The sequence below is a fragment of the Protopterus annectens genome, chromosome 10.part0 (assembly GCF_019279795.1).
Source record: "Protopterus annectens isolate FY-2018-M chromosome 10.part0, PAN1.0, whole genome shotgun sequence".
In the NCBI taxonomy this organism is placed as follows: domain Eukaryota; kingdom Metazoa; phylum Chordata; order Ceratodontiformes; family Protopteridae; genus Protopterus; species Protopterus annectens.
The window spans coordinates 31,739,782-31,766,316 of record NC_056744.1 but is presented as its reverse complement, the minus strand read 5'-3'; the positions used below and the strand labels follow the sequence as shown (position 1 = coordinate 31,766,316).

Below are 26,535 nucleotides of genomic sequence, written 5' to 3'. Positions count from 1 at the left end.
TAAGTGACTCCTTACAAAGAAAAGGATTTTACTGACACAATAACATATAATACAAACTCCAACAGAGTTATGTTTTGCCAGTCATGCCCATGCAAGTCTGTCAAAGAGGTTGTGAGCTGAGCAGCGGTTCTGGTATCTCCCGTGAGCATGTTTTAAATTTATTGTTTTGAACATTTTTCCAATAAGTAGTCAAACAAAATGTATGAACCAATAATGAGAAAACTGCCCAATTCAGAACATTTCCATCATAAAAGTCTACTCAAACTTGTGTCAGTCAGTAAATATGCACAATCTCTGCAGAAGTAAAATGCATCTAAATAATTCCACATTTAGAGTTACCACCTGTCCCACTTTGTGAGGGACAGTCCTTCTTTGAGTAGTTTTTTCCTGCAAAAAAATTGAAAAAATGGCAAATGTCCTGAGATTTTAGGACAAAATCATTTATGTAATAGTTGCATAAAACAGTTATTCTGTATCTGAAACATCTAAATGTTATAAGAAATAGAATGAGCAGCTAAAATAATAAGCTTTTATTTAGGCAAAAAAGTGAAGTTCTGTCCTTGGTACTGGCCGTGGGTATGTTTCCCCTACAAAATCTGATGTTTGTACCAAAAATGTCCCACTTTGGGCATTTGAAAAGGTGGCAACCCTATCCACATTAAAGGGATCTGTAACTAAAGAAAAGGTTGTTGCTAGCAAACAACTTTATATTTAATTGTTTCATCTACAAATAAAGTGTCGGTTGCCCTTGAAGAATAAATTTCCTATGTTACATTAAAAAATGATAAGCTGGTAATATTGCAATAGTGTCTGAAAACTTGAGTGGGTTGTTAAAGCATATGTTTTTACAATAAAATATAGCATCATGTCCCTGTTCTAATTGCAGAATATAAGACAACCATTTAAAGAATGGAATGATTTTAAAGTCAGCAAAATATAAATCTCATTGCACTATAGAATGCCGAAGTATAGGGTATGTGTATGTGTTTGGCTTTGTAGACTGGTGATGGCTGTTACTGTTTAAAACCTCCACAGTTCAAGAGAATAACCTGAAGAAACAATGGTGCTGTGTTTGTTTCATAAGGAGGTGGGTGTGAGATTTAGAGGAAGCATTATGAATCAGTACTTCTCCAGTTTGTTAGCAACAACAACTTGTTAATCTTAGTTTTCTATTCTCTCTCTCTCTCTCAACTTAGTTGTTGTGAATAAAAAAATCGAAGATGCTGCAATTTCTAAAAGGAAGAACATTGCAAAAGTGCACACAAAACATGAAAAGGGACTACTCTTCTAATTAAAAATATAATTAAACAGCTAAGAGCCTAAAAATAAACCACACTTTAACAGACCAATAAAAATAACACAATTATCATTATGTAAGAACAATAAACAACCTCCTATGTGGATATTATGAAGAAATAAGAGGCTTTCCCTGAATGTTTACTATTCCCCTAGAATACTAACTTATACACCTGCAAACACATCAACACTTACAAGATGTCACCCCTTTATAACACTGCTTGATGGCAAGCACATTACTTTGAATATAATGTCAAACTACAGCAATACTAGGGATAAAGTGATCACCTTAATCAACAAACACTCAAAGCAAATGACTGAAAGATCATTATCATGGACAGCAGACAGCTACTCTGTGTATGAGTTACACAGCACTCTGAAGCGCTAAACAGTTAACACGTCAGTATATAGCAAAATATTATATGCATGCACATTATACTAATACTGCACTTTCATTATAACAGTGTCACTGCAGATAAATTACAGCTCATAATAACCAGACATTTTCCAACATAAAATGATTCTGGAAAGGTAATCTTTCCTTAACAATCAGATTAACAGGGTAGAGTCCCCCAAAAGGAAGCAAGAACTATGTGATTATTTCTGATTGCTGTCAAATGTATGAAAATGCTTTCTCAAAACACTGATCTGACAATGCAATTAATCAGCAGAGCCCACAAAACAAGCAAATTGTGCTCTTTTCAGTTTAATCCAGACTGGGCACTATGAAGCTATAAACTCCCATTAAAACATGTAGAATGTAAGGTGGTATACAAAGTAATGCTAGATAGCATTCTATGTGGCTATGTTGCACTTTATGGATGTCACAGAATATGACATCTTTTTTTTTTGGTAAGATATTTTGCTGAGAATTACTTGTAGTTTCAAATGTTAACCATGAGAGAAGGTGCAAGATATGTCTGCACTGGTAAAACATCTCTGGTAGGCAATGCAGCCTGCACTCTTCCCTTCTCTCCATACTGGAACATTCAAGCATTCCAGTTTTTTTACTCAACCCTGTTTTTCCTCAAGTTCTGCCACAAGTACACTTTTTCATTCTTAGCTTTATTCTGCATGATCCTATTATGAGGTACTCAGTTTGTCCACTGTTTTTATTCCCAGAACTCCCTCTCACATCAGCTCCCTCCAGCTCCCTACACCCTTGCAGGCCAGTAATATAGCAATTGGTCATTTGGACCTGCAACCTGCTTAGTGACACTTCTCCCGCTCTAATTCTGCTGGTTCATTGCTCAGGATGGATTTTTCTGATTGGGTAATGCAATGACGTTTCTCCATCTCTAATTCTGCTGGTTAACTGCCAAGAATGGATTTTTCTGATTGGGTAACATGATGACAATAGACTAGCAATGCGCCTACTTCACAGGAAAGGAAATGCACTTGATTGGATGTCCAGGTTTTAGTATTTGTTTAATTGGTACCAATAACAGAACGCCTCACTAAAGTAATGAAAATGCAAAGCGAAAGGACTGAGAAAATAGTTTTACATGTCAGGTCTTCAGAGTTCCCTGAGAGCCACAAACTCCCACGTCAGGACCATCCAGATTAAACCAGGACATTTCCACATCTCAAAGACAATGTTTGGAATTCCAGGACAGAGACTTCCAAACTGTGTCTTTCCTGGAAAAAAAAATGGGATGGTTGGTCACCTTGGATTCAGCTGAAAATGGACAAGTTTATACACAACAAAGATCCACTTTCAGGCTGAAGAAGAAAAGAGAGCAAATTTGTACATACGCTGGTACAAGCTTTGTAAGCAAATTCTACCTTCAGTCAGAAAGGTAATGGAGGATATTATATAATGGTGGTAACCTACGACAGCAACAGTGACAGCTGAAAATGAATAACAGCTAAAATATAATCACTGTATCCATGCAGACAGAGCAGGAAGGAGAGTAGAAGGAAAACGGACACAAACTGAATGCTAAACATTGTAGTATCATCAGCTATGATACCACCCCTCATCACACTATAGAGAAAACACTGAGACAAACTAAAATGTAGTTAGAAACCTAGACACTTACATTGATAGCTCCTTCTCTTTTGATCATGGGATAATGGTTGTCAAGAAATAGTTTTATTTAGCCCAGCTATTTGCCAAAGGAATGACACTAAGGTCTAAAGAGGAAATCATTAGCTTATAATAGGCATTAATCAAGCCAGTTATACAATTAGTGAGATACATGCCAAAGTGGATGCACCAAACAATTAGACTGACTTCAAAGGTTCCAAACCAAAAAAATTATAGACCTAAAGTCTTTGTATTCACTGTTTTCAGACTTTGGAGGTGATATTTCTGCATCACTTACAGTGGCATTAGAGATGCAATCGTCTTGTGCACCCTGTATCACTACATGTCCAATATCTCTACCACTACCAGTACCTGGGACCAAAATCTTCACCAACAGATAAATAAATCATGGTGAAGGGGCAAGCTTATAACCCTGCACCATCTAAACCTCTGAAAAAAAAACCTTCCCCTGCATGTAAAGCAGTGCAGCTATCTTCTTTTAAACATAACCTAGATTACTGGATGGGTATCCACAAATGTACGCCAGGATTGACTGCTATGGCTCTCCTCAAAAGGAGATTTAGCCTGAGGGAGAGAACTGGCAAGGCTTGAAAGGTCATGAGACTAGGTGGTATCGGAATACGTATGAATCCAAGGTGAACTTGTTGCTGGAATCCCATGGTTGTGTACCTATTCTCTTGTGAAAAAACATGCTTATACAATATATTCTACATGCCCCTCTTGGGGATGAGTGAAAACCCTGCATAACATTAAGGGAATACTTCATGCAATAGACTGTTCAAGATAAATACATAAAATGCAGTTTTTACCTTTCAACCAAAAATTAGCATCACCGAATTCAAATCATTGGCCTTGCTTGCTTTTAATGATGCAGTATACATTTAGAGGAATCAGATTCTCTGGTATGTACCAATTTAATTTTAGCTGTAACATCGTCATTCAACATTTTTAATGCAACTTCTCTTTAATGAAAAACAGGAAGGAATTTCTAATGCTGCCCATAAAGAAATGTGGCAGAATACAGATAAAACAGCACTTCCTGTTAGCCACCTCAAATGCAATACGCAGACTGCATTCTAATACAATGAAGACTTTACTAAACAAAACCTGGAAGTTATGTGTTCTTCAGATTCTATTCATCTCAGGTAACAAAAATATATTTTTATTTTACTTTATAAGATGTGTATTTCAGATAGTAAGTTGTAACAGCATTTACAAACTGAAACATTTGCAAGGTGATGTATTTACTGATCTGAAAGAAATCTCTGCTCCACTTTCATAAAAGCTGTTCTTGTTCATGAAAACCTATCCTTCAAGCTGTAGTCTACACTATACATAATAAAATTTAAATCCTAACCAAGTCATTATCAGCTAAATCAAATTGATTCTGTTTATATAATAAATTATGTCAGTCACATTAGTGGGATCTCAAAAGAGGAACATTTTTTTCTATAAACAAAAGTTAAAGTCCTGTTGAGGAGAATTAACATGAATGTGGGAAGATTAGAAGATGACAAACACTTTAAAAGATTTTAAAAATATCACAAAAGTCATGAATCTACTGCAAGGGGAAAAGTCTAATGCTCACAGTTACATATTTTTGTGTGTACTTAATCTGAAAAAAAAGCAATTCTGTCAAACGTGTGTGAGGAATGTTAGTAGAGTTATGATCTGCCGAAGAATAAATAAAAAAAATCCATTTGCTAGAATAAGCAAAACTTAAGAATTCCACTTGTTGTTTGAAGAGCCTCCGGTCACATTTCTGCAGATTGTGTGATTAGCTCTCCCTGTGCATTCCTGTAATTTACTTGTGTGGAGTTCCACGACTGTACTCAGATACAATTTTATATGAACTTCTGTTTGTACTGCATGCATTATTATGTTAAAGACTGCTGGATATATGTCCGGAAACATTGATTTCATGTTACCATAAGGAGCAAAGAGTCTGGACAGACCACCAGTTTTGCAGAATAAGCATTGACACGTCATTTGAAAAGTTAAGAAACTGCAAGAAGCACATCACCAGGATGAACAATTAAACTACCATTTAAAATTCTCAGTCTTGAGCTGCTACTGCCGTTTTTGTTTCAATTTTTCTCCTAATCTATTACTTACTGTTAACTGTTATACCCTACATTTTTCTTAATGTGTAACTTACTGTTAACTGTTATATTCTAGCAGTTTTCCTAAACTATTATATTCCTACGTTTTTCCTAATGTATTACTTAGTGTTAACTATTATATTCTATACATTTTTACTTAAGGTAGGTAGACTAAACTCAAAGGCCCATTTTTAGCTTCAAAGTACTAAGAAATGTAAAAGTAATACAGTCAGACTTGTATCATGTAACATTACAAAGGCAGTAACACAATAGATCAAAATAAAATGGTCCATAGTTCTGTAGTTAATAAACAATGAATATTCTTTAGTCAGCAGGATACAGCTGACACAAGCTAGACTGTACAAAATAAGTATTTAGCCTGAGAACTGCATAAGAACTTTTGTAAATTGATTGAGGTCTTTTTATATAAACTGCACATGATACTAATATCTACTTATGTTATGTTTTACAGCTTCATCTGCCGTACATGGGCCAAGTGATCTGATTGCTAGTCTTGGAGAATCCATTACCATAGCATGTCAGTATGATGACAAGAATGCAAGGGCTGCTAATAAGTACTGGTGTAAAGGAGATAACAGATTTACATGTTATGTTGTGGTTCAGACTAACGGATCTGAAACAATTGTACAGAAGGACAGAACATCAATCATGGACAATCAAACCATTCAGGTTTTTTACGTAACGGTGGTGGATCTCAGCGGAGATGATAATGGATCATACTGGTGCGGAATTGATATACTAGGACTAGATGCTGTTCATCAGGTTAAGTTAACAGTAATTAAAGGTAAGTCTGTAAAGCACTTAATTACGTTTCTAACACAGGGCAGCCAACCGCCATTTCTATAAGTCAATAGTTAATAGCTATGATCAGATTAACAGCATGCATTCCCATACAGCCTATTAAATTATTCTTGGGCTGGCAGTGTAAAGTAAATCTCTGTTATTAAAGACAACTGTTATTCTTTGTGAATTTCACAAGGGTATCAACCTGCATCTATATTACAAGATCAAAACTTTAGTTAATCAAATAGCTAAAGATCGATCTTGTAATATTGAAACCTGAAAATGTCAGACATCCGCTTTAACCCAGAGAAACACTTCCCTTGGATGCATGGAAAAAAAAAAAACTTTAAATCTCAATTCAAGTGGGGCCCGATGTGGGGGGGCTGTGCCCCCCACCCTCCCCCAACTAAATATGCCAACTCCGAGATCACTCCAAATTGAAGAACAGGGCATAATCCACATAACGGCCAAGGGAAGTGTTTCCCTGGGTTAAATCAGCTGTTCGACATTTTTAGGTTTCGATATTACAAGAGCAATCTTTATTCGATTAACTAAAGTTTCAGTCTTGTAATATAGACCCTATCAACCCTTGTCATTCCTTTTGTGAGTGAATTTATATTATTGACTTTGCCTAGTTAAGTTTGCAATTCACAACAAACTACTAGACTAATGGTCTAGATGGCCACTGAGACATTTTGCAAGATAAGTCAGCAGGACTCCAACATATTACCACCCTGATCATGAAGAGCTACACCACATACTTTGGGGTGAACTTGGTGAGTGGATAGCAAATTATGAGTCTGAATTTAAAGGTACCAAAGGTATTACTTTGTTTGCTATGCAGATGGAGTCTGTTCCAAAGATTTATAATTGAATGGGTTAGATATCCATCACAACAGCAGGTACTGTTTATGTACCAATCAAGATTAAGGTTTTGTTATGGGTATTCATGGAGCTGTATGCTGATGATGTGGCATTGCAGACTCTGAATAGCAACTTGAGCAAAATGACAAGGAAATGGAATGTAAAAATGAGGACACGTGATGAAAGCAAGAACAGACAAGACAGCTGTTATGGCAGTAAATGGGGCAACAACTTGAAAAAAATGGCAGGAATGGTTGAGGTAAAGGGAAAGTCTGAATGATACCTCTCAACCTCTTAGAGCAAGAAATCTGGACAAAGCCATAAATAAAAGTGGGATAAAGGCTCAAAAATAGGGACAAATTTTAAATATTGCTCTTACAAACTTAGAAAGTTGATAGAATAACAGGTTGTGCATCAGCATGAATTTTCTGAAGGGTAGGAAGTCTGAAACTCAAATTTCTGTCATTATTTTCTGACTTCAATCTTTAATTATTTAACACTAATTTGCCAGAAAACCATAATTTTATGAAAAATGGACAAAAATATGCAGGAAAATCTGGATATTCTGTGAAAATCTATACAGTTGAGAGGTATGAGGGGGGGGTCACAAGGTAGAATCAGAATTGCTACAGTCAACTGGGGCAGAATGCCAGGAGTAGTATATGACAAAAGAATGCCAAAGAAGCTAAAATATAAGCTGTACAAAACAGTGGCGGGACTGGTACTTCTATATGGCACAGAAACCTGGACAGTTAAGGCAGAACAGGTGAGAAAGCTTGAGGAGATGAAGTGCCTGAGATACGTGTTTAGATGCAAATTGTGGGACAGATGAAGATGTGATGACATCACAGAAGAAACCAAAGTAGCTCCAGCTGCAGAGAAGGTCAAAGAGAACAGATTACAGTGGTTCAGGCAAATGTGCCTAAAAATAAAAGATGATATGGTGAAGAAGATATGGGAAAGACAGGAAGAAGGCAAGAGGAAATGATGACATCCGCCAATAAGATGGATAGATTGTGTGACAGAAGACCTGTAACTGTGAGGCATGACTGTAGAGAAAGGTAGGATAGTGGCACTGAATTAAGGGAAGTGGAAACAGTTACAACCTGATCCTATGTAGAACAAATGGGAAAAAGTGGGTTGAATATGATTCATGGCCTTGATGGTTTGCAGAGGTGGAGTAGATCCAAAAAGGTGGGGTTTTTTTCAAAGGAGGAAAGATTAGACAGGGATCACCATGAATAAGATTATATGAGTCCAAGTATAGTGGAGATGCTTTTAGTATGCCCAGCTAACTTAACAAGCCTACTCCAATAATTTTCTTAGTTAGAAATCTCTGAGTTTCTGTAGATGGACAAGGCATTTGGAGAGTTATATGCTAAAGGGGGAATTGTAGTCAATGATAGCCTTATGACAGAAGTATAGGTAGAAATCAGCACCTCCTTGGACATAGAGGATGGCACTTGGAAATTAAATGAGCTAGATACAATGATTTCCTAACCACAAATGTAGTTTGGGACAAACTAAGTTGTCCCGGTCCCTCAAGTAAGGGGGTAAAGTGGTGTGGGGAGGGTATGGAGGTAGAAAGTAAGGTAATGATTGTAGTTGGATAGGATAGTGGGTTTGTGGTGGTGAAAGGGTTAGGGAGAGAGGGAGATGTAAAAGGAAGTGAGGTAGGAGTAGGTGGGAAGTAGGCACATTTGGCGTGAGTTGGTACAGTAACAACTAGCTTACGTCCAGATGACCTGTAGGTATCGTGGATGAAAGTAGGCCTTGGATGGTGGGGAGAGAAGGGGTTAGGTTGTCTGGGTCAGTCCCCCCTTTGGTGTTTTCTAGAGGTTAATTTAAGGGGGGGGGAGCTGGAGTCTGGGAATATAGTTTAAGCTTGCTGGTATGAAAGAGTGATAGAATACTGTGTGTCTGTGTGACTGTGTGTGTGTGTGTGTGTGTGTGTGTGTGTGTGTGTGTGTGTGTGTGTGTGTGTGTAAATGGTTGGGGGGCTGGTCAAAAAAAAAAAAAAAAAAAAAAATATATATATATATATATATATATATATATATAGATAGATAGATATAATGAAGTGGTGATGAGAGTAGTGCTAGGCTTACCTGTGTGTTGAGGTTTTCTTTGCTCCCTGTCATCCGCAGGTGTCTGGGGGATTCATTGGGCCTTTTTCGGTGGGGCAATGCAGTCGAGTGACATCTGTGGGGGTAGGCTGGGCCTGTCATTAGCTTCGTCGGGTAGTAGGCTGTCGGTGCCATGCAGTCGGGGTAATATAAAAAAAAAAAAAAGGAAGGTGTTCTCCCGGTGTTTGTGGTAGGCAAAGGGGGGTCCATTGGTGTAATCCGGTCCCATTTAGGTTGGGGGGCAGTGATGGATCACCTCTCATGCTCCCTGGTGGGTTCATGGGCTGGCCATGTCCATTTCTGGGGAAAATGAGGCGGTAGCATTGGGGGATAGTGGTGGATCATCTCCTCGGGGGTCCATCGTTGCGTCCAGCTTCATCTGCATTGGTGGTAGTGGCAGATTTCTGTTCATGCTCCCTGTGGGGTTCGTGGGTGTCCATCTGTCTTCTCTGATTATTCGGCTTCAAGATGGTGTCGCGGACGTTCGGGTGTCCCTTCGTCCTGGTATTCGGTGGTGGTGGTGGATTATCTTCTCCCTGGTGGGTTCGTGGGCTGCTGTGGCCTTATACATTATCCCGGTGGTTGTGGCAGGCATTCGGGGATCCATCGTTGTTTCATCGTCATTGGTGGTAGTGGCGGATTGTTGTTTGTGCTCCCTGGTGGGTTCGTGGCTGTCAGTTTGTCTTCTCCGGTCCCTCTGGTTTCAGGATGGCGTTGCGGTCGTTCGGATGTCCCTCCGTCCTGATATTTAGTGGTGGTAGTGGTGGAATATCTTCTCTACTCCCTGGTGGTTTAGTGGGCTGCTTCTGCCGTTCTTTCGGACATTGGGTCCGAGCGCCAGTTTGCGCATGTGCACTACTTTACTTAGCCGCTATGGAGGATCATGCTGGGAATAAAGGTAAATGTTTTTAGGCTTGATTGTATGAATGGTGATGGGATTGGGTGGCTGGTAGATAGGGATATAGTTAGAGGGACATGATTAATTAATTATTATTTTTTTTTTCTTTCATAGATACACATGGGGAGGGATATTAATAGGGGTTATTCCAGGGTTAGGAAGGGGTGCAAATGGTAGGAGGTGTGGCTGACAGGGTGGTTGAAAGGTGAAGTGTGGGCAGGCAGGGGTAAATTAACGTGCGGGGGCAAAGCAATACTTGGGGTTGGGGGAGTAGGGCAGTCGGGCTTATACAATAATTTTAATATTTTGTTTCTCTTTTACAGATGGCCAAATTACCAGAGCTAAGGCAGAGGTGGCAAGCAATTGTGGCCCAAGTAGAGGAGCTGTTCCAGGGGGTGGCAACATCGGAGGTGGTACAGAAACCTGAACAGACCCCAGGTTGGAAGAGTTGACGCACAGTGGTGAGAACCCCAGCTAGGGGGAAAAAAGCAACAGGCATCGCAGCAGATGGTAGCAGTGGAGACACCGGTTCCCAGCACATCGCAAGACGAAGGTACAGGTAATGGTTTTATTATGGCAGCATTGTCAGGGGAGCTAGGGGTTGAGGATTGTGGGAGGGTGATGATGACTTGTCAGTTGGAGATCTCGGTGTTGGTGTGCAAGGGATAGAGGAGGTGCAGAGGCAACTAGCACAGGGTGCCAGGTACCCGGTTAGAGATGCGACGGGGGGGCGGTGGGTTCCGGAGACAGTTTGGTCTTGTGCTCACAGGTAGACTCTGATTTTGGGCTGTGGCCTGAGGACTGGTTGGCTACTCAATCTTTGAGGCAGGTGACAGGAGCAGTTTTCCTGACTTCGCACATTCCGGGTTCAGTTAAGGAAAAAATTTGGAAAGGGGAGTATGTGGATTTGTTTGAGCTGATTGATGCAGAAGGGATCCAATGGCTAGTGGAATCAGAGTCCTCTTAAACTTCGCCCTAGGACATGGGATAATTGGGTGGTTGGCTTTATTTATTTTATGGCAGTGCAGCTGGAGTAGGCTGGGTCTTTGGCCCTGCCGCTGCTAGGCTATTTCCTTACCATTCATGAGGCGCAATGGTTAAGGCCAGGTAACGGAAGGCTGTGGACCAGTCACTTTGTTGGGAGGTGCGTCATCCAGATATATGGTTGGCTATGATGGTGGATAATTACAGGGGCTTTAACAGAAGGTTGAGTGGGCCGGAAACAGCAGGTGTGTGTTGGTCATTTAATAGTGGCTGCTGTTCATGGGTGGGATGCAAATTTGCCCATGTTTGTTCGAGATGTGGAGGGGGTCATTCGGCCACTGGCTGTGGTTGGCAGGATTTGTCCTGGAACTCTAATGTTATGGGTCGTAAGGGTGGAATTGGTGGGCAAGGCTTTCAGCCAGCCTGGGGGAGGGGTAATTTTTGTGGGTTCCAGGGATTTGAACTCGGGTTCTTTAGAAGCAATAGAAGGAGGGGCACCATTCCCTATTAAGGTGGAGGTTCTCTGGGATATGCTTCATTGGTTTCCTGGTTTGGCCATCAAAGATGTGATAATACAGGGATTTCAAGGGGGGGTTTCCTATTAAGCCCACCGTGGGAAGGGGTGGGGGATGTTGCAAGAATTTATGATCTGTTCAAGGTAAAGAGGACATCTTGGAGGCTTTACTGGAGGAAGAGTGTAGGGCATGGACTGTTATTGGGTCCTTTTGACAGTCCGCCTTTTAGTGCTTACAGGGTGTTGCCTTTGGGGTTGGTGCTAAAGAAGCGACAAGGGGAATTCAGAGTGATACATCACTTGTCTTAACCGGAAGGGAATTTAGTAAATGATTTTATTGCAGAAGAGGAGGTTAGGGTGCATTATGCTTCCTTAGATGATGCAGTGAAATTAATTAGGGAATTTAGGGAGCCATGGTTGGTTAAGGTTGACATTGAGTCGGCTTTTCGATTGTTGCCTATTAGGAGTGAGGATTGGCCACTACTGGGGATGCAGATAGGAGATAAGTACTACTTTGATAAAGCTATGCCTATGGGTTGTTCAGTGGCATGTTCGACTTTTGAGAAGTTCAGTACAGTATTGCACTGGATTTGGCAGCAGAAAGTGGGGACTCAAAAGGCAGTGCATAATTCTGATGATTTTTTGTTGGTGGGCGAAGGAAGGGTAGGAGCACAGGAGGGTTTGCGGGAGTTTACAATTATGTGTGAGGAGTTAGGGGTACCATTGGCTCAGCATAAGATGGAGGGTCCAGCAAGGGCATTAGAATTTTTGGTATTAACAGTTGATGCGGAGTGGGGACTGTTTTGTTTACCAGAGAATAAAATAGAGAGGCTTAGGTCGGTGATACGTTCAGTGTTGGGTAAGGATAAGATTTGGATTTGTTCAACTATGGAGTTGCTTGGGCTTTTGAATTTTGCCTGTCGAGCGGTGCACCCAGGGTGAGCTTTTTGCAGGTCACTGGCGTATTTGTGGAAAGGGGGTAAGGGCAAACACCATTGGGTTAGGGTAACCCAACTGGTGCGGGAGGACTTGGGGTTGTGGAATGGGTTTTTGCAACAATTTAATGGGATATCTTTTTGGCAGTCAAACTGGGTGGGGCAGGAGGAACTTCAGTTGTTTACGGATGCAGCTCGGGGTGCTGGCATGGTGGCCTATTTCAGGGGTTGGTGATTTGTGGCTGAATGGCCTTGGGATTGGGAGAAGGTATGGAAGTGGGATGTCGCCTTTCTGGAGTTGATGCCTATATGGGCAGCTTCGGTGGTGTGGAAGGAGCAATTGAGGGGTAAACGTGTAGTTTTTCACTCTGACAATATGGCTGTAGTGAGGGTATTACAAAAGAAGACAGCTAAGTCGGGCTTGTTATTGCTGGTATTATGTAAATTGGTTTTGCAGAGCCTTTTAATAAATTTTTCTTTTACAGGAGTGCATGTGCCTGGCGTAAGGAATGTGATTGCTGACAGCTTGTCCAGATTTCAGTTACACAGGTTTTGAGGGTTGGTTCCATAGGCGGAGGAGGTGCCAGAAATCCTGCCAGAGGAGGTGTGGAATCTTGGGTCGATGTAGCCAGGAGGTTGGTACAGCATTCCTGGGCCCCTTCTACAAGGAAGGCATATGGAAAGGCTCTTTCTGATTTTAATCAGTTTATTTTGCAGTTGCCAGAAGAGGAAGGGGTATGGTTGCGAGGAATTACTACTGTGATATGTAGCTCGTGATTGGGGGTTAGGCAAGGCTTTGCAGGCAGTTAAGGTGGATTTAGCTGCAATTAGCATTTTTGCTAAGGTAACGGGGTTGCAGGATTTCACTAAGTCTTGGACATTAGGGTGTATGTTGAGGGGTTGGGGGAGAATGGTGGTGGAACATAAGGATATTCAATGGCTGCTTACGAGGGTTATATTGAAAGTTTTGTTGAAAGGGTTAGGTTTATTGCAAAAGAAGGTGGTTATTGGTTAATGGTTTGGTATGGTGATGAGGTGAGTAGGTACACTGCCTCTTTATGGTTGGGAAGGTGGCATAATGGCTAAGGTGTTTGCCTTACAAACACAAGGTACAGGGTTTGAGTCTCACAAGGGATAATTGGCTTGGCTAGGCTTAAAATGCCTCGCAAGGGCAGTTAGCTTAGTATTAAACTATGAACCTATGAACCTATATATAAATATTAATGGGTGCTTAACTCTGTATAATTGTACTTCATTTCTGCACAACTGTTTTTGACTTTCTTTCCGGGCTCTCCTTTAAAAATTACCTTTGCTGAGCAGGATTGACAGAGTCATCACAATGTGAATAAATACATTTCCTTGAGAATGCTACAGCACCACTGTTCTTCCTTCTAGGACCATCACTACTAAATAATAGCCACATCTCTCACACACTTTATGAATACTGAACAGTGCAGTGTTTATGCTATAATTCTTGCTCGTCTCTACAACTTCCTGTCCTTATTTTCAGCATGACAATACTACATGCAGGCTTCCTCTATTTATGAATAGGAAAACTTGTTACTTTTATTTTAATTATGACACACACTTTAGAAGGCTAACTTCTTAAAGTCACTGCATTCCTTAGAGTGTTTACATAATGCATTTTCCATATTGCCCTTCTTAATTGCAAACATATTTTGCTCATTTCATATCTTTAAGGGATCCTCAGTCTTGCCCACATAAACTACTGGCCATGATGCACAAAGAGCAATGTATGGCATACCTTTAACGTTACAAACACATCTTCCAAGGGCTGAAATCACCTCTGAATATCCAGCTACAGTATGTGTATGAATTTGTACTGCTTACAAATCTCATATTTTCTCATTTCAACATCCCTTGTGAAAGTTTCCTTTTCACAATAACTTTTCCCAAGTGTGAGTTTCAAATTTGTACTTTTTTCATGACAAAATTTGGGGTCATACCTAATTCATCAAATTAAAAGCACCAAATATATTTAACCGACTTTTCAAGATAAATGGGTGGTATTTAAAGATGCATATCTGTATTTAGGAATATGAGATAATGCTTTGGATTGATTTAAAATGTTTGTTTTTTATTTCTTCACTTTCTCTATAAATGGTTAAAGGGACGTGATATATTTTTGACTCTGAAGAAGTTCTGAAGTTCGCAGCAGAACAAAAAGCATTATGTCAAATTTTATTTCATTAAACTTGTTGTCGTCATGTGTTTTGGTTATTTCGTAAAGTATACTATTTGGTGAAGAAATTTTTGGATACATTTTTATTCTTATAGAGCTTTTCCCCTTGGGCATCTAGTGAAAAGTGAGAATACTCATTCAGATTTTCCCTGTGAATAAATGCAAGCAGTTAATAAAACAAATAAATAAAATATCGTAATCCCGTTTGTATTCATATATTCATATTTTCATTATTAAAACAGTAGATTAATAATATGACATGAACACATTTAGCCTGTTACTTGCAAAGTGAGAGTTATACCATTTTTATTTATTCAGTTAAGGTAATGCTACTGCCATTAAATGAATATGCACAGACACATGGATGAGCAGGTAGAGATGTAATGCCTTTTTATTGCTGCTGAGTTTTAAGTGAAATTATGAAATTTTGATTGACTCTTCACAAAGTTTCTGCCACTTAGAGAAATTTGGACTAGTTGTTTCTTAGAAAAACAACTCTTTTCCCTTGTGCTAATTTCTATATTATGAAACTGTAAAATAACTACAATTTTACTGCCCTGTTGAGTTTTAATACACACACACATGCACACGCACACACACACACACACACACACACACACACACACACACACACACACACACACACACACACACACACACACACACACACACACACACACACACACACACAGACACACGCACACACACACACACACACACACACACGCGCACACACGCGCACACACACACACACACACACACACACACACACACACACACACACACACACACACGCACACACGCACACACGCACACACACACACAAATGGACCTGCAGTCAATTCACATGTAACTACATGTCTTTACTGCAAAGTTTTGGCCAAAACCTATTCAGCTTTAGAAAGAGCATGCAAAGTCCAATAAAAAGATCAGTAGTGCTAAGGTGCCCAAACGGATCAGTATTTGCTTAGTGACGTGCGTGCTAGAAGATCTAGCCAAGGAGTGAGAAGAATGAAGATGCAATGCCTACTCTTCTCTCCAATAGGAATGATGGATACAGGAGACCTAGTGGGAGCTCTAGGATGACCTGAAGTGGTATGTCACTCACCAAAATGAATGACAGAACCACAATGCCCTTACTGCATACCCACAGCTTGGGCATTTATGTGACAAGCATGGGTGTGATTAGGGTGTGTAACAAAAAAAAATTCCTGACAGGTACTTGGATGGAGGCTATGATACAATAAGTTCCTACCTGGCTGGAGTATGAATGTGTACAGTCACCACATTAAGACAATTTACAGCTCTCACAATTTGATTTAGCAACTTAGACTTTTTTGTATTTCTAAGGAAGTCAATTATCTGAAAAGCACTGCAAACAAATCACTTAGCAAACGTCTATACCAGAATCTGGAATTCCCAAAGCCCTTTACCCCACAAACTTGAAAAGTGAATTATGTTAAGATCTCTATGTATTAATAGCAAAGTCACTTCAGAGAATATTGAAGATGATCTAATACATGCAAAAAGAGTTTCTTATTTTACTCTCCATAGGAATTAATCAGGCATGGCTATTGAGGAGCCTGGATGATTTCCAGGTTGCCTCAGAACACTGTCTGGCTAAGTGACTTGCTCAGAATCCCACAGTGGGCAAATGGAAGCTGAAGGAATCAAACCTCAGACTGCAGGAAGCATCTCATTAACAGCTCATAGGCTCAATCTTCTGTGCTGCCGACTTTGCATTGTTGAAGTATAAAATTAATTTAAACACAGAAACTGCACAAATAAGAGACAACAGTTACTTATGAGGATATTAGTATTCCAACAGTGAGATAACCGAATTTCATTTATTTCATATTTATTTGTTATGGGGGTCTCATTTAAAAGATTCGGCAGACAGATAACTGTCTACATGTCAACATACCTCTCAGCTGTCCAGATTTTCACAAAATGTCCAAATTTTTGGTATTTTGGTCAGTTCCTCATAAAATTTGTGGCTTTCTGGCAAATCACTGGGATGAACCGAGAACTGAAGTCACTAAATAATGACATACATTTGAGTTTTAGACTTCAAATCTTTCAGAAAATGTATGTGAAAACAAGCCCTGTTACTCTAGCAACTTTCTAAGTTTGTAAGAGCAATATTTAAAATATGTCCCTATTTTTGGGCTTTTACCCCCCTCCCCCATTTTGTCAGGCTTTGTCCAGATTTCTTGTACTAAGAAAGAAGTTGAAAGGTATGCATTTCAAGTACCCTAAAAAAAACACTGTTTAAAAAGACTGTGGTACTTGTGTTAACAAGCCAGGAGTCATCACATACAGTGTCAAAAGCATGGAGTTAAAATGTGTTTTCCCAGACTGATGATACATGACCTGAGACCTCATGTGGGAGTGGGGAGGATCAGCACACCTAATACTCTCTGCTACACTACTGTTTTCACTCTAAGATCATACATAATAGGTGAAAGGAAATTCTTAATTTCCAGCAATTTTGCTTTCCTTAGAACACCCTTATGGGAAGCATTGTTCAGTTCTACTCCTGTGACATGCTATCCGATGCCACAGTTTGTTGAATGATAAATGTGTGATGAAGTCTTTCTTTGTCCACAGAACATTTCTTCATTTTAACACAGCCACTTCTGAGGTTGAGCAACCTCCAAGGATGTTATATTAAATAACAGGGTGCAGGAGACAAAGGAGATTCACCTTGTACTTCACTCTGCATCATTACTAGGCTCTTTCTCTGTTTAGTTGCCAATAAAATATCTAGTTACTAGACCAAGCATTGAAGACTCTGACATTGCTTTGCTGAGCTCTAGTCTAAAATCCATCTGCTGATTTTTTTTTATAATTCACATGTGCAGTGTAAGTGTTCAGTGTCTATATGGATAGGGGTTTAACTAATATATACCAATCATACATTACACACACACTATAGCACAAATTGTTAGTGGTTTTACAAGTAGCTAACTCAAAAGTAGGATCATATAAGAAGTTACTGATGTTGTGAGGTTATGCAGCATTTACAAGAAGTTAGGCATATTTATAAATCTTCCATATGTCTCTCATACTTGGATTCGAAAGGAAAGAAAACGTTGGGTAAAATCTTAACAGTACATACTTTCTTTTCATTGTTGCAGTATTCTCAACATGTGGGAACATTTGCCAAAGATAGCCCAATGTCTCTCCAGTAAACTAAAGCCTTTGCATCCTCCTAGCATCGTACATCAGGCTTTTGCTCCCTGCTCAGGCATATGGCATAAATGTGACATACATATGCTCCATTCTCAGAACCAAAGTGCCCCTGGAGAACTAAAGCAACCCTGATAGAAAGGAGAACATGCATATCCAGAGGGGAAAAGAAAGTGAAGAGAAAGCCAAAGGCCCTTCTGCCAACAAAGGGTTCCCAAAAGAAGAAAGAGAGAAAAGGGGGCAGGAGGGAGGGAGAGAATGAATACTGCAACAGTGAAAAAAGGGTATCTACTGTTATGGTAAGATTATACACAACTGTACCAGGTCCTTTCATATTACTGTTGCAGTATTCCTAGCATGCAGAAGATTACCAAAACTACTAAAAAGGATGGGAAGAGGGAGGCCAAGACGAGCCCTCCGCAATCCTATGAAGAATAGCCCTGGCAAATCCTGTCCTGCCTCTGGAAATGGCATCTAACTTGTAATATTTATTAAAAGTGTAGACAGAGGTCCAAGTTGTAGCTTCAGAGATAGATCTAGTATCAAAATCCTTGAAGAAAGTTCCAGAAGTGGCCACTCCCCCCATAGAGTGAGCATGAACTGAAGCAGAAAACCATTTTCTGTGAAAAGAACAAGAAAAAGAAATCGCTTTTGAAATCCAGAATAAGATGGTTTGCATAGAAACTGCCAAACCCAATGTCCTGGTATGAAAAAAAAACAGGAAGCTGTTCTGATTTGCACATAGCCTTTGTCTTATCCAAATAATACCTGAGCTGCTTATGTAGGTCCAAGGGGCTCACTAGCAGATTGTGGCAAAGCAGAAAAGGAAGGAAGCTGGATAGACTGAATAAAAGACAACTCATTGACTGCCTTGGACATAAAAGGAGGATTCGTATGAAGTGACACCATCTTCCTATGAAAAATCAAAAAGGGTGGACCAGCCATCAGAGCCTGAAGGTCAGAAACATCTCTTAGCTGAAGTAAGAACAACCAACAAAACAGTTTTTCAGGTGCAGTGTTGCAAAGAAGAAGAAGAAGCAGGCTGAAAAGAAGCGAGAGTCAAAATTTCAAGGAGAAAATTAAGGTCCAAAAAGGGAGTAATATTTTTTTCTTGGGGGCCTGATATGAAGAATGCCTTTAAGGAATTGTTTGACCTCAAATCAAGAGGCCAATGTTGAATTCAAGGGAAGACAAATAGAGATTGCTGTCAAGTGAACTTTAAAAGACTAATATGCTAAGCCAGCATGGTGCAGTTCACATAAGTAAAAAAATGTCCAAAGGAATCCCCATTGAGAAGGGATCATAGTGATTTTGGAGACACCAAACAGAAAAATCGTTTCCATTTAGCCATATAGGAATTTCTAGTATTGGGTTGCCTGGCCTCATGGAAAAACCTAAGCACATCCTCAGAAAAGTGGTGTCTAAATGGGATCAAAATCCTGTTTGCTAAACTGTCAGTTGAAGAGTTGTCAAGTGAAGGTGAATGAGACACACCTTGTCTTTTGTGATAAGATCCACCTTGTGAGGTAACTTGTGATGATTGCCCCTGTACAGGTGAAAGAAAAGGGAAAACTAGTGCTGTCTGGACTATAAGGGAGACACTAGCAAGATTCATTGGGAGTCCTTCCTGATCTTGTACAGGACCCTGGGAAGTAGTTGAATTGCAAGGTAAACATACAGAAACATTACCTTCCAAGAAATGGACATGGTGTCCAACTTCCAAGTCAGAGGACTTGGAGCTCTGGAGCAAAAGTGAGGAAGTTGCCTGTTCAGAGAGGAGACAAAAAAATCCACCTGAGGAATACTTCACCAATGTACTATGCCCAGAAATACCTCTCTGTGAAGCATCCATTTGTGAGGTTGTGTCCTGGGCCTGCTCAGGGAGTCTGCTATAAACTTATGTTCTGAAGGGATGTAAGCTACCTGAAAGGTTAACTGATGGTGGATAGAAAATTCCCAGAGCTGAAGGGCTAGTCTGCAAAGAAGGAAAGACCTTGTGCCCTCATGTTTGTTGATGTATGCCATGACCGTGGTAATGTCTGCAAAGGCATTTAAAGAACATGGAGACCAAAGAGGATGGAAGGCCTGAAGAGTAAGAATAAGTGCCCTCATTTCTTTTTTGCTGATGCAGTTTGACCTCTGATAAAGGGGTCATAGATCCTGAACCCTCAGATTGTTGGAAGAGGCTCCCCACCCCAGATTGGAAGAGTCTGTGAAAAGCTCTTGATTAGGGATAGTAGTCTGAAAAGACAGTCCCAGATAGAGGGAGATCTGCTAAATCCACCAGTGAAACTCAAGTATGAAACAAGAAAGTAGAGGAACCAGAAACTCCAGAGGGTAGCACTGCTGAAGCCAAACCATCTTTCATTACCAATGAAGCTCCCTCATATAAAGCTTGGAAAAGGGAAACATAGGAATGGCAGATGCCATGAACCTCAGGACTATGAGAAATTCCCTTGCAGGAATGAGAGAATGGGGAAACAGAGACTGGAAGTAAGTTGTCATATACAGAACCTTTGGAGAAGAAAAAGAAGCCAACATTGGAATGGTTTGTATTCTGCAACTCAGAAAAATGTGGTCTTGAGAAGGAGTCAGACTTGACTTTTTGAGATTGATGGTGAATACAGGACTGTGCAGGAGTGCATGCTGAGTGCAGATCCTGCAGAAGCCTGGTTTGAGAGGGAGCCTGAAGAAGCAGGTCATCTAGATATGGGCAAATATAGATTCCATGAAACCTGTAAAGTGCATTGACAGGGTCAGATATTTACTTATGAAAAATCCTCCAACTTCCGCAACAAAAAATAACAGAAACCAAATTCTCCACTCAAAGAATGCTTATATTTAATTTTAAGTGTTTAAAAATAACAGTACACTTTTTGTCAAAAACAATGTCTCGACTTCTTCAGAAACACTTAAACAGTGGATCTAACCACTATTTAAAATAGGACTCAAGCAATCATTCAATAATTCAATTTACAATTTAAAGGTACTTGTTAGAATTTGACAACCCATTTTTACATTTTATTTTTTATTATTTATTATTATTATCTAAAAAATGTCTGCTTATAAAATAACACTCATTCACGACTAGCGTAATTTAAATAGCTTTTACGCTATCAATTAAAAATTCCATTAGTTTATGTTTAAAACCATAAGTACAAAAATACATATAAAATATATATAAAATGTGTATAAAAAATATATGTATATATGATTTAATCAAATAATCGAAATAACATAACCAAAAGGTAAGCAAATTTGATCAAAATATGGAATGATGCTAAATAAAACAATTCCAATCACATCGCATCTTAGAATGTAGAAAGTGCTTGTATATATGTGTATTGAGATATTGAGAATTTCTTCACTGTCTTATTTCCTTGTACATATACATTCAGCTCTTTGTGAATATTAAGCTCCCAGTAAGGCCTAAGATAATTTATAGGCGTGGTAACAACTTAAAAGAAATTCTGGAAGCAAACTATGGAGGCAACACTAACAAAGAAGGTATGTATAAGTGTAACATGTGTAGGTACTGTAAATACATCGATGAGGGTTGTAATTTCAGCATCCGTAATATGAAATATAGGTCAAATGGGAAGTATAACTGTAATAGCAAACAAGTGGTATATTTAGCCAAATGTACAAGTTGTCCGGCTTTCTATATCGGGAAAACCGATAGAAAGCTGGGCGAGAGAATCTATGAACACATTTACTGTATTAACAGGAACAAAATTGAAAATGCTTTAGCAAGACACATTAGTGAAAATGTTGGCCATGACTTTAAATTTAGGGTCATTGACTAACTGAAGAAAAATGACAGAGGTGGCCCAGAGTCTTTGAAACTGGAGAGAAAGGAACTCTTATGGCAACTTAGGGTAAATGCATGTGTATTTCCAGGCATTAATGAAATGATTTCTATCATGTGTATACTTAGGTTAAAAAACCTAACTAGGTAAAGGTTAGGCAAATGGGGATAGACTAGTCTATTCAAAATAAATTCCATCCAATAAAAGTTAGGTTTTAATTCAGTTTGTTAAAATTATTGTGTTAACTTCCAAAGATAGAGCTGAGTGTTTTTTTAAGAACAAAATGGATACTATCTACAAAATAAATTTGCCCATTGGTTAAAGGGTTAAATACATCTGAATACAAATCTTCCATATGTTTGAAATGCACTTTTGGCGTAATATTCACAAAGAGCTGAATGTATATGTACAAGGAAATAAGACAGTGAAGAAATTCTCAATATCTCAATACACATATATACAAGCACTTTCTACATTCTAAGATACGATGTGATTGGAATTGTTTTATTTAGCATCATTCCATATTTTGATCAAATTTGCTTACCTTTTGGTTATGTTATTTCGATTATTTGATTAAATCATATATACATATATTTTTTTTATATATATTTTATATGTATTTTGTACTTATGTTTTAAACATAAACTAATGGAATTTTAATAAAATGTAAAAATGGGTTGTCAAATTCTAACAAGTACCTTTAAATTGTAAATTGAATTATTGAAAGATCCACTGTTTGAAAAGTGTACTGTTATTTTAAACACTTAAAATTAAATATAAGCATTCTTTCAGATATTTGGTGAACATCCTTGGGGCCATAGAAAGATCAACAGGCAAAACAGAGAACTTAAAATGAGAGGAAGTAACAGAGAAATATAAAGACTTCCGTAATAAAGGGTGAATGGGAATATGAAGAGAGGCATCCTTTAGGTCTAGGGAGATCAGAAAAAGCATCCAGAAGGAAGGAATCTTTAGAAAAGTAGAACATTCTGGAGTAAATTCCTATTCCTCTTTGGGATTCTGGAATGGTTTGAATGGTGCCCTGATCCTGTAAATCCTATAGAACCCCAGCAAAAGAGGAAGCTGGTCTGGAGGAGGTGACAAAGACCTGGGAATGGGGAAAGAGATTTCTATACCATAAAATAACTGTGATGCATAATGGACAAAACTCAGGAGTCTGAAGTAATATGTTGCCAGACAGGAAGAGACAGGGAAACCTGGCTGAGGGGAAGGGGAGAAAGTATGTCAGACAGAGGCAGCAATGTCCTGAAAATGGGATTTTTGAGTTTTATATGGCTGGGTGGGTTTATCAGAGAACATACATTTAGGAACCTTGTTCCTCATGGAAGGCTAACAAGGATGCCTATGCACAAAGGCAGAATTAAAAGTATAATCTCTCTCTGAAATTTGGATATGAAAGAAACAAAGATTTGCTTAAGATCCCACATCACTTTACCTTTGTCTTGAGGAGTCTTATACAAGTCAGCAGCAGTCATACCAAAGAGATCCTGATTGTCCAAAGGAGCATCTAAGAGCTTGGCCTTAATATCATCAGGTAAATCCTGGAGGTGAAACCTGAGAAGTAGAACTCAATAAAGAAAGGGTAGCAGTCTTACTTTTAGAATCATGAAAGCCAGATGCCCCCCAAGTTGGGACAAAAGGGTCAAAACATAACTTGTCATATGGATTTAATAATTAATGACCCTGAAGGCCAGAGTGGCAGAAGTGCACAGTTTTTTCCCCAGCCTCTCCATAGCCAGACTGTCTTTATCAGAAAGAAGTTTGGAAGAGGCCAAAAGCTTGGATGGCTTGCCAGCAGAAAGTGAGACCACATCAGACTCTGAAGAAGGACACTTATAGAGATGCTTAAAGGCCTCAGGCACCTTATGAAAATGGTTAGGCTTCTTAGGGGTCAGAGGCTGGGAATGAGTCACCAAATATATCCAACAATGCATCAACACAGGGAAACAGCAGAAGGTTTAAGAGAGTCCATCTGTAACATAATACCTCTTTTGAATATCAGAGACTTGTGAGCAATTCCACTTAAAATGCTCCATCATGCAATGTACTGTGTCCCCAAAGGACAACTTCTCAAAGGGAAAATCTGGACTCAAGGAATCCAGTTCCTCAGACTCACAGTCCAAAGGAGAGTTAATTTGTGAGGAGTAGGCCAATAATTAATTTCATGAATCTACCTCCTCATCTGAAGAATCAGATTCCCTAGTTCTTTTGGCTGGAGTAGAGGACCGAAGCAAAGCAGGAACAGATGCCACCTGAGGAGGTCTTAAGGCCATCAGGGCATTGAACAAACGCTGGGTAAAATCATGTCATTAAATTTGATGATCCTTACCAATGGATGGAATGTGCTTAATTTTCTGCTTCTTCTTTAGTGGGACATTAGCTTTGACCACCCTAGGAGGCTCTGAGATATACCTAAACTCAATAAGGGTACCACAGACCTCTTTCCTAACCAGAATCTGTGGAATCCCCCTAGGACCTTCCGAAATCATCAGTCATGGCTCCCACTCAATGTCCATGGTGGACATTTGCATAGCCTCAGAGGATGTGTGAGAAGCCAGTAAAATGCTGGCCTCTGATAGGGTCACGGCAGAGGAAACCAGTGCTGGCAACAGATGGTTTTCAGGGTCTTCACTCACCTAGAGAGAGAGTGAGAGAGAGAGAGATAGCGAGAGAGACATTTGGTGGAGACTTGACAGCAGCAAAGTCAGACAAAGACTTTTTGGTCTTCTTTTTAAGAGACAGTTGCACCTCGGAGGATGCAGTGGTGCAGCAGCTAGTGTTGTCACCTCACAACAAGAGGTTCTCTAGTTCAATTCTCAGCTGGGGTGCCTTCTGTGTGGAGTCTACATGCCCTCCCTGCATTCATGTGGGTTTCTTCCAGGTGCTATGGTTTTCTCCCATATTCCAAAGAGATGTGTCTCCCTTGGGCCTACACTAAAAATGGGCTCTCTCTCTATCTCAGTCTGACTTTCTCAGTAAATAAATGTTAAATTAATAAAATAAATAAATAAATTTGGCAATGGTACCCTAGGTCAAAAGTTTGAGATGTCACTTCTAACGATAAATGGATAAAGAGGACAGACAGCTGTGAAACATTTGGCAACAAAAGCCTGACAAATGGTACACTGGTTATGATCGTGTGAAGCAACTAAGCAGAATAAACCCTTGCAAAGACAGTCTCTATGGGGACTCTGCCTCAAAACAGACATTTTCCCTTCCTGGATGACATGAACCCCAAGTACACAAATGAAGGAAGAAAAAGAAGGGAACCCGATGGAGCACTTATCTCTAAATGGCTTGGTAGAAACCAGCTCAGCGAAGGGCATTCAGACTAACATTCAGCTGCTGCATTCAGACTGATGGATTTTTAAATCACTACTCCTGTTCACTGGACACTACTCTATTTCCACCGCATAGTGTGCTTGTCACTTGCTCAGTACCCAAACATTGCTGGTCCCCCCCTTCTTGTGGCCTGAATCAAGTTGTAGTAGATTGTACATTGTAAAGGAACCTGGGAAACACTTGACAAAACAGAGTGGGAGGAGCACCCATCCAACAACCTTGCTCTGTACCTGAACATCACTGGTCCTCCACCCCTTCCTCCAGCCTGAATCAAGTTGTAGTAGATTGTGTCCTGTAAAGGAAGCTGGGAAACACTTCATAAAACAGATTGGGAAGAGCACCCATCTTTTAAACAACCTTGCTCTTTACCCTAACATTACTGACCCCCCCCCCTTCCTCCAGCCTGAATCAAGATGTAGTCAACTGTGCCCTGTAAAGAAACCTGGTAAATACTTGATAAAACAGATTGGGAAGAGCACCCATCTTTTAAATAACCTTGCTACATACCCGAACATCACTGATCCCCACCTTTCTCAAGCCTGAATCAAGCTGTAGAGGATTGTGCCGTGTAAAGGCACATGGGAAACACTTGATAAAATAGATTGGGATGAGCACCCATCTTTTAAGCAACATAGGTGCTTGCCTTCTGTTTTATCAAATGTATTCTTAGTACTATCTGTTTTGTGGCTTGCACACTTGCAGGGGCTTCTCGGAGAATGTCTGTTTCCTGCTCTAGCTTCTCTTTAATATTTTATTGTACTAGTTTCCCCTTTCTGGCCACCAGATGGCAACTTAACTTAAGAAATTCTAGCTATCTGTGCCCTAGCTGTTTCTTCCCTGCTGAATCCCTTGGTGCTCCTGTAGTTTACCTATGTGCAGAATTTAAAAGTAATAAAGTACAACTAAAGTGTCCTGCCCTGTCATAAAAGCACCGGACCATTGTGCCTGTATATTTAACCTTAAGTCACTCACTTGTAGTTCTTTTTTTGGGGGGGAAGAGTGTAATGTACCTGTACACTATCAGACTAACTGATTGTTTTTTTCTATTCCACTTGGCACTTCAGATGGTCCAACCCATGAGGCTGCGGTGGTGCAGCGGTTAGCGTTGTCACCTCACAGCAATAGGTTCTCCTGTTCGATTCTCGGCTGGAGCGCCTTCTGTGTGGAGTCTGCATGTTTTCCCTGTGGTCATGTGACATTTAAAGACATGCAGGTAGGTGTGTGCTTGAATGAGTGTGCCTTCTTTGAAGGTTGGACGTCGGGCTGGCAACTCGGCAACATAAAAATCCACTGCCAATCATTAGCAGACCGGAGCTCCACTGTGGCAACCCCTAACCAGTAAAAGCCGAAAGACTTAGTACTTCAGATGGTCCAACCCGCTCTATTCACCCTCCT

The 26,535-nt window shown here is 39.8% G+C and overlaps 2 protein-coding genes across 2 annotated transcripts in view; one reads left to right on the top strand and one right to left on the bottom strand.

The window, feature by feature from the left end:
• RAB37 (RAB37, member RAS oncogene family) overlaps positions 1-26,535 on the bottom strand; it is a 2,500,291-nt gene that overhangs the window by 2,273,376 nt on the left and 200,380 nt on the right. The window lies entirely within an intron of this gene.
• The window catches only part of LOC122812924 (CMRF35-like molecule 7), an 89,635-nt gene continuing 67,502 nt past the window's right edge, over positions 4,403-26,535 (top strand). Inside the window, exons 1-2 of the mRNA XM_044084982.1 lie at positions 4,403-4,491; positions 5,921-6,253. Of these exons, the coding sequence (XP_043940917.1) occupies positions 4,431-4,491; positions 5,921-6,253 (394 nt within the window). The 5' untranslated portion in view covers positions 4,403-4,430. The remainder of the gene's footprint in view (positions 4,492-5,920; positions 6,254-26,535) is intronic.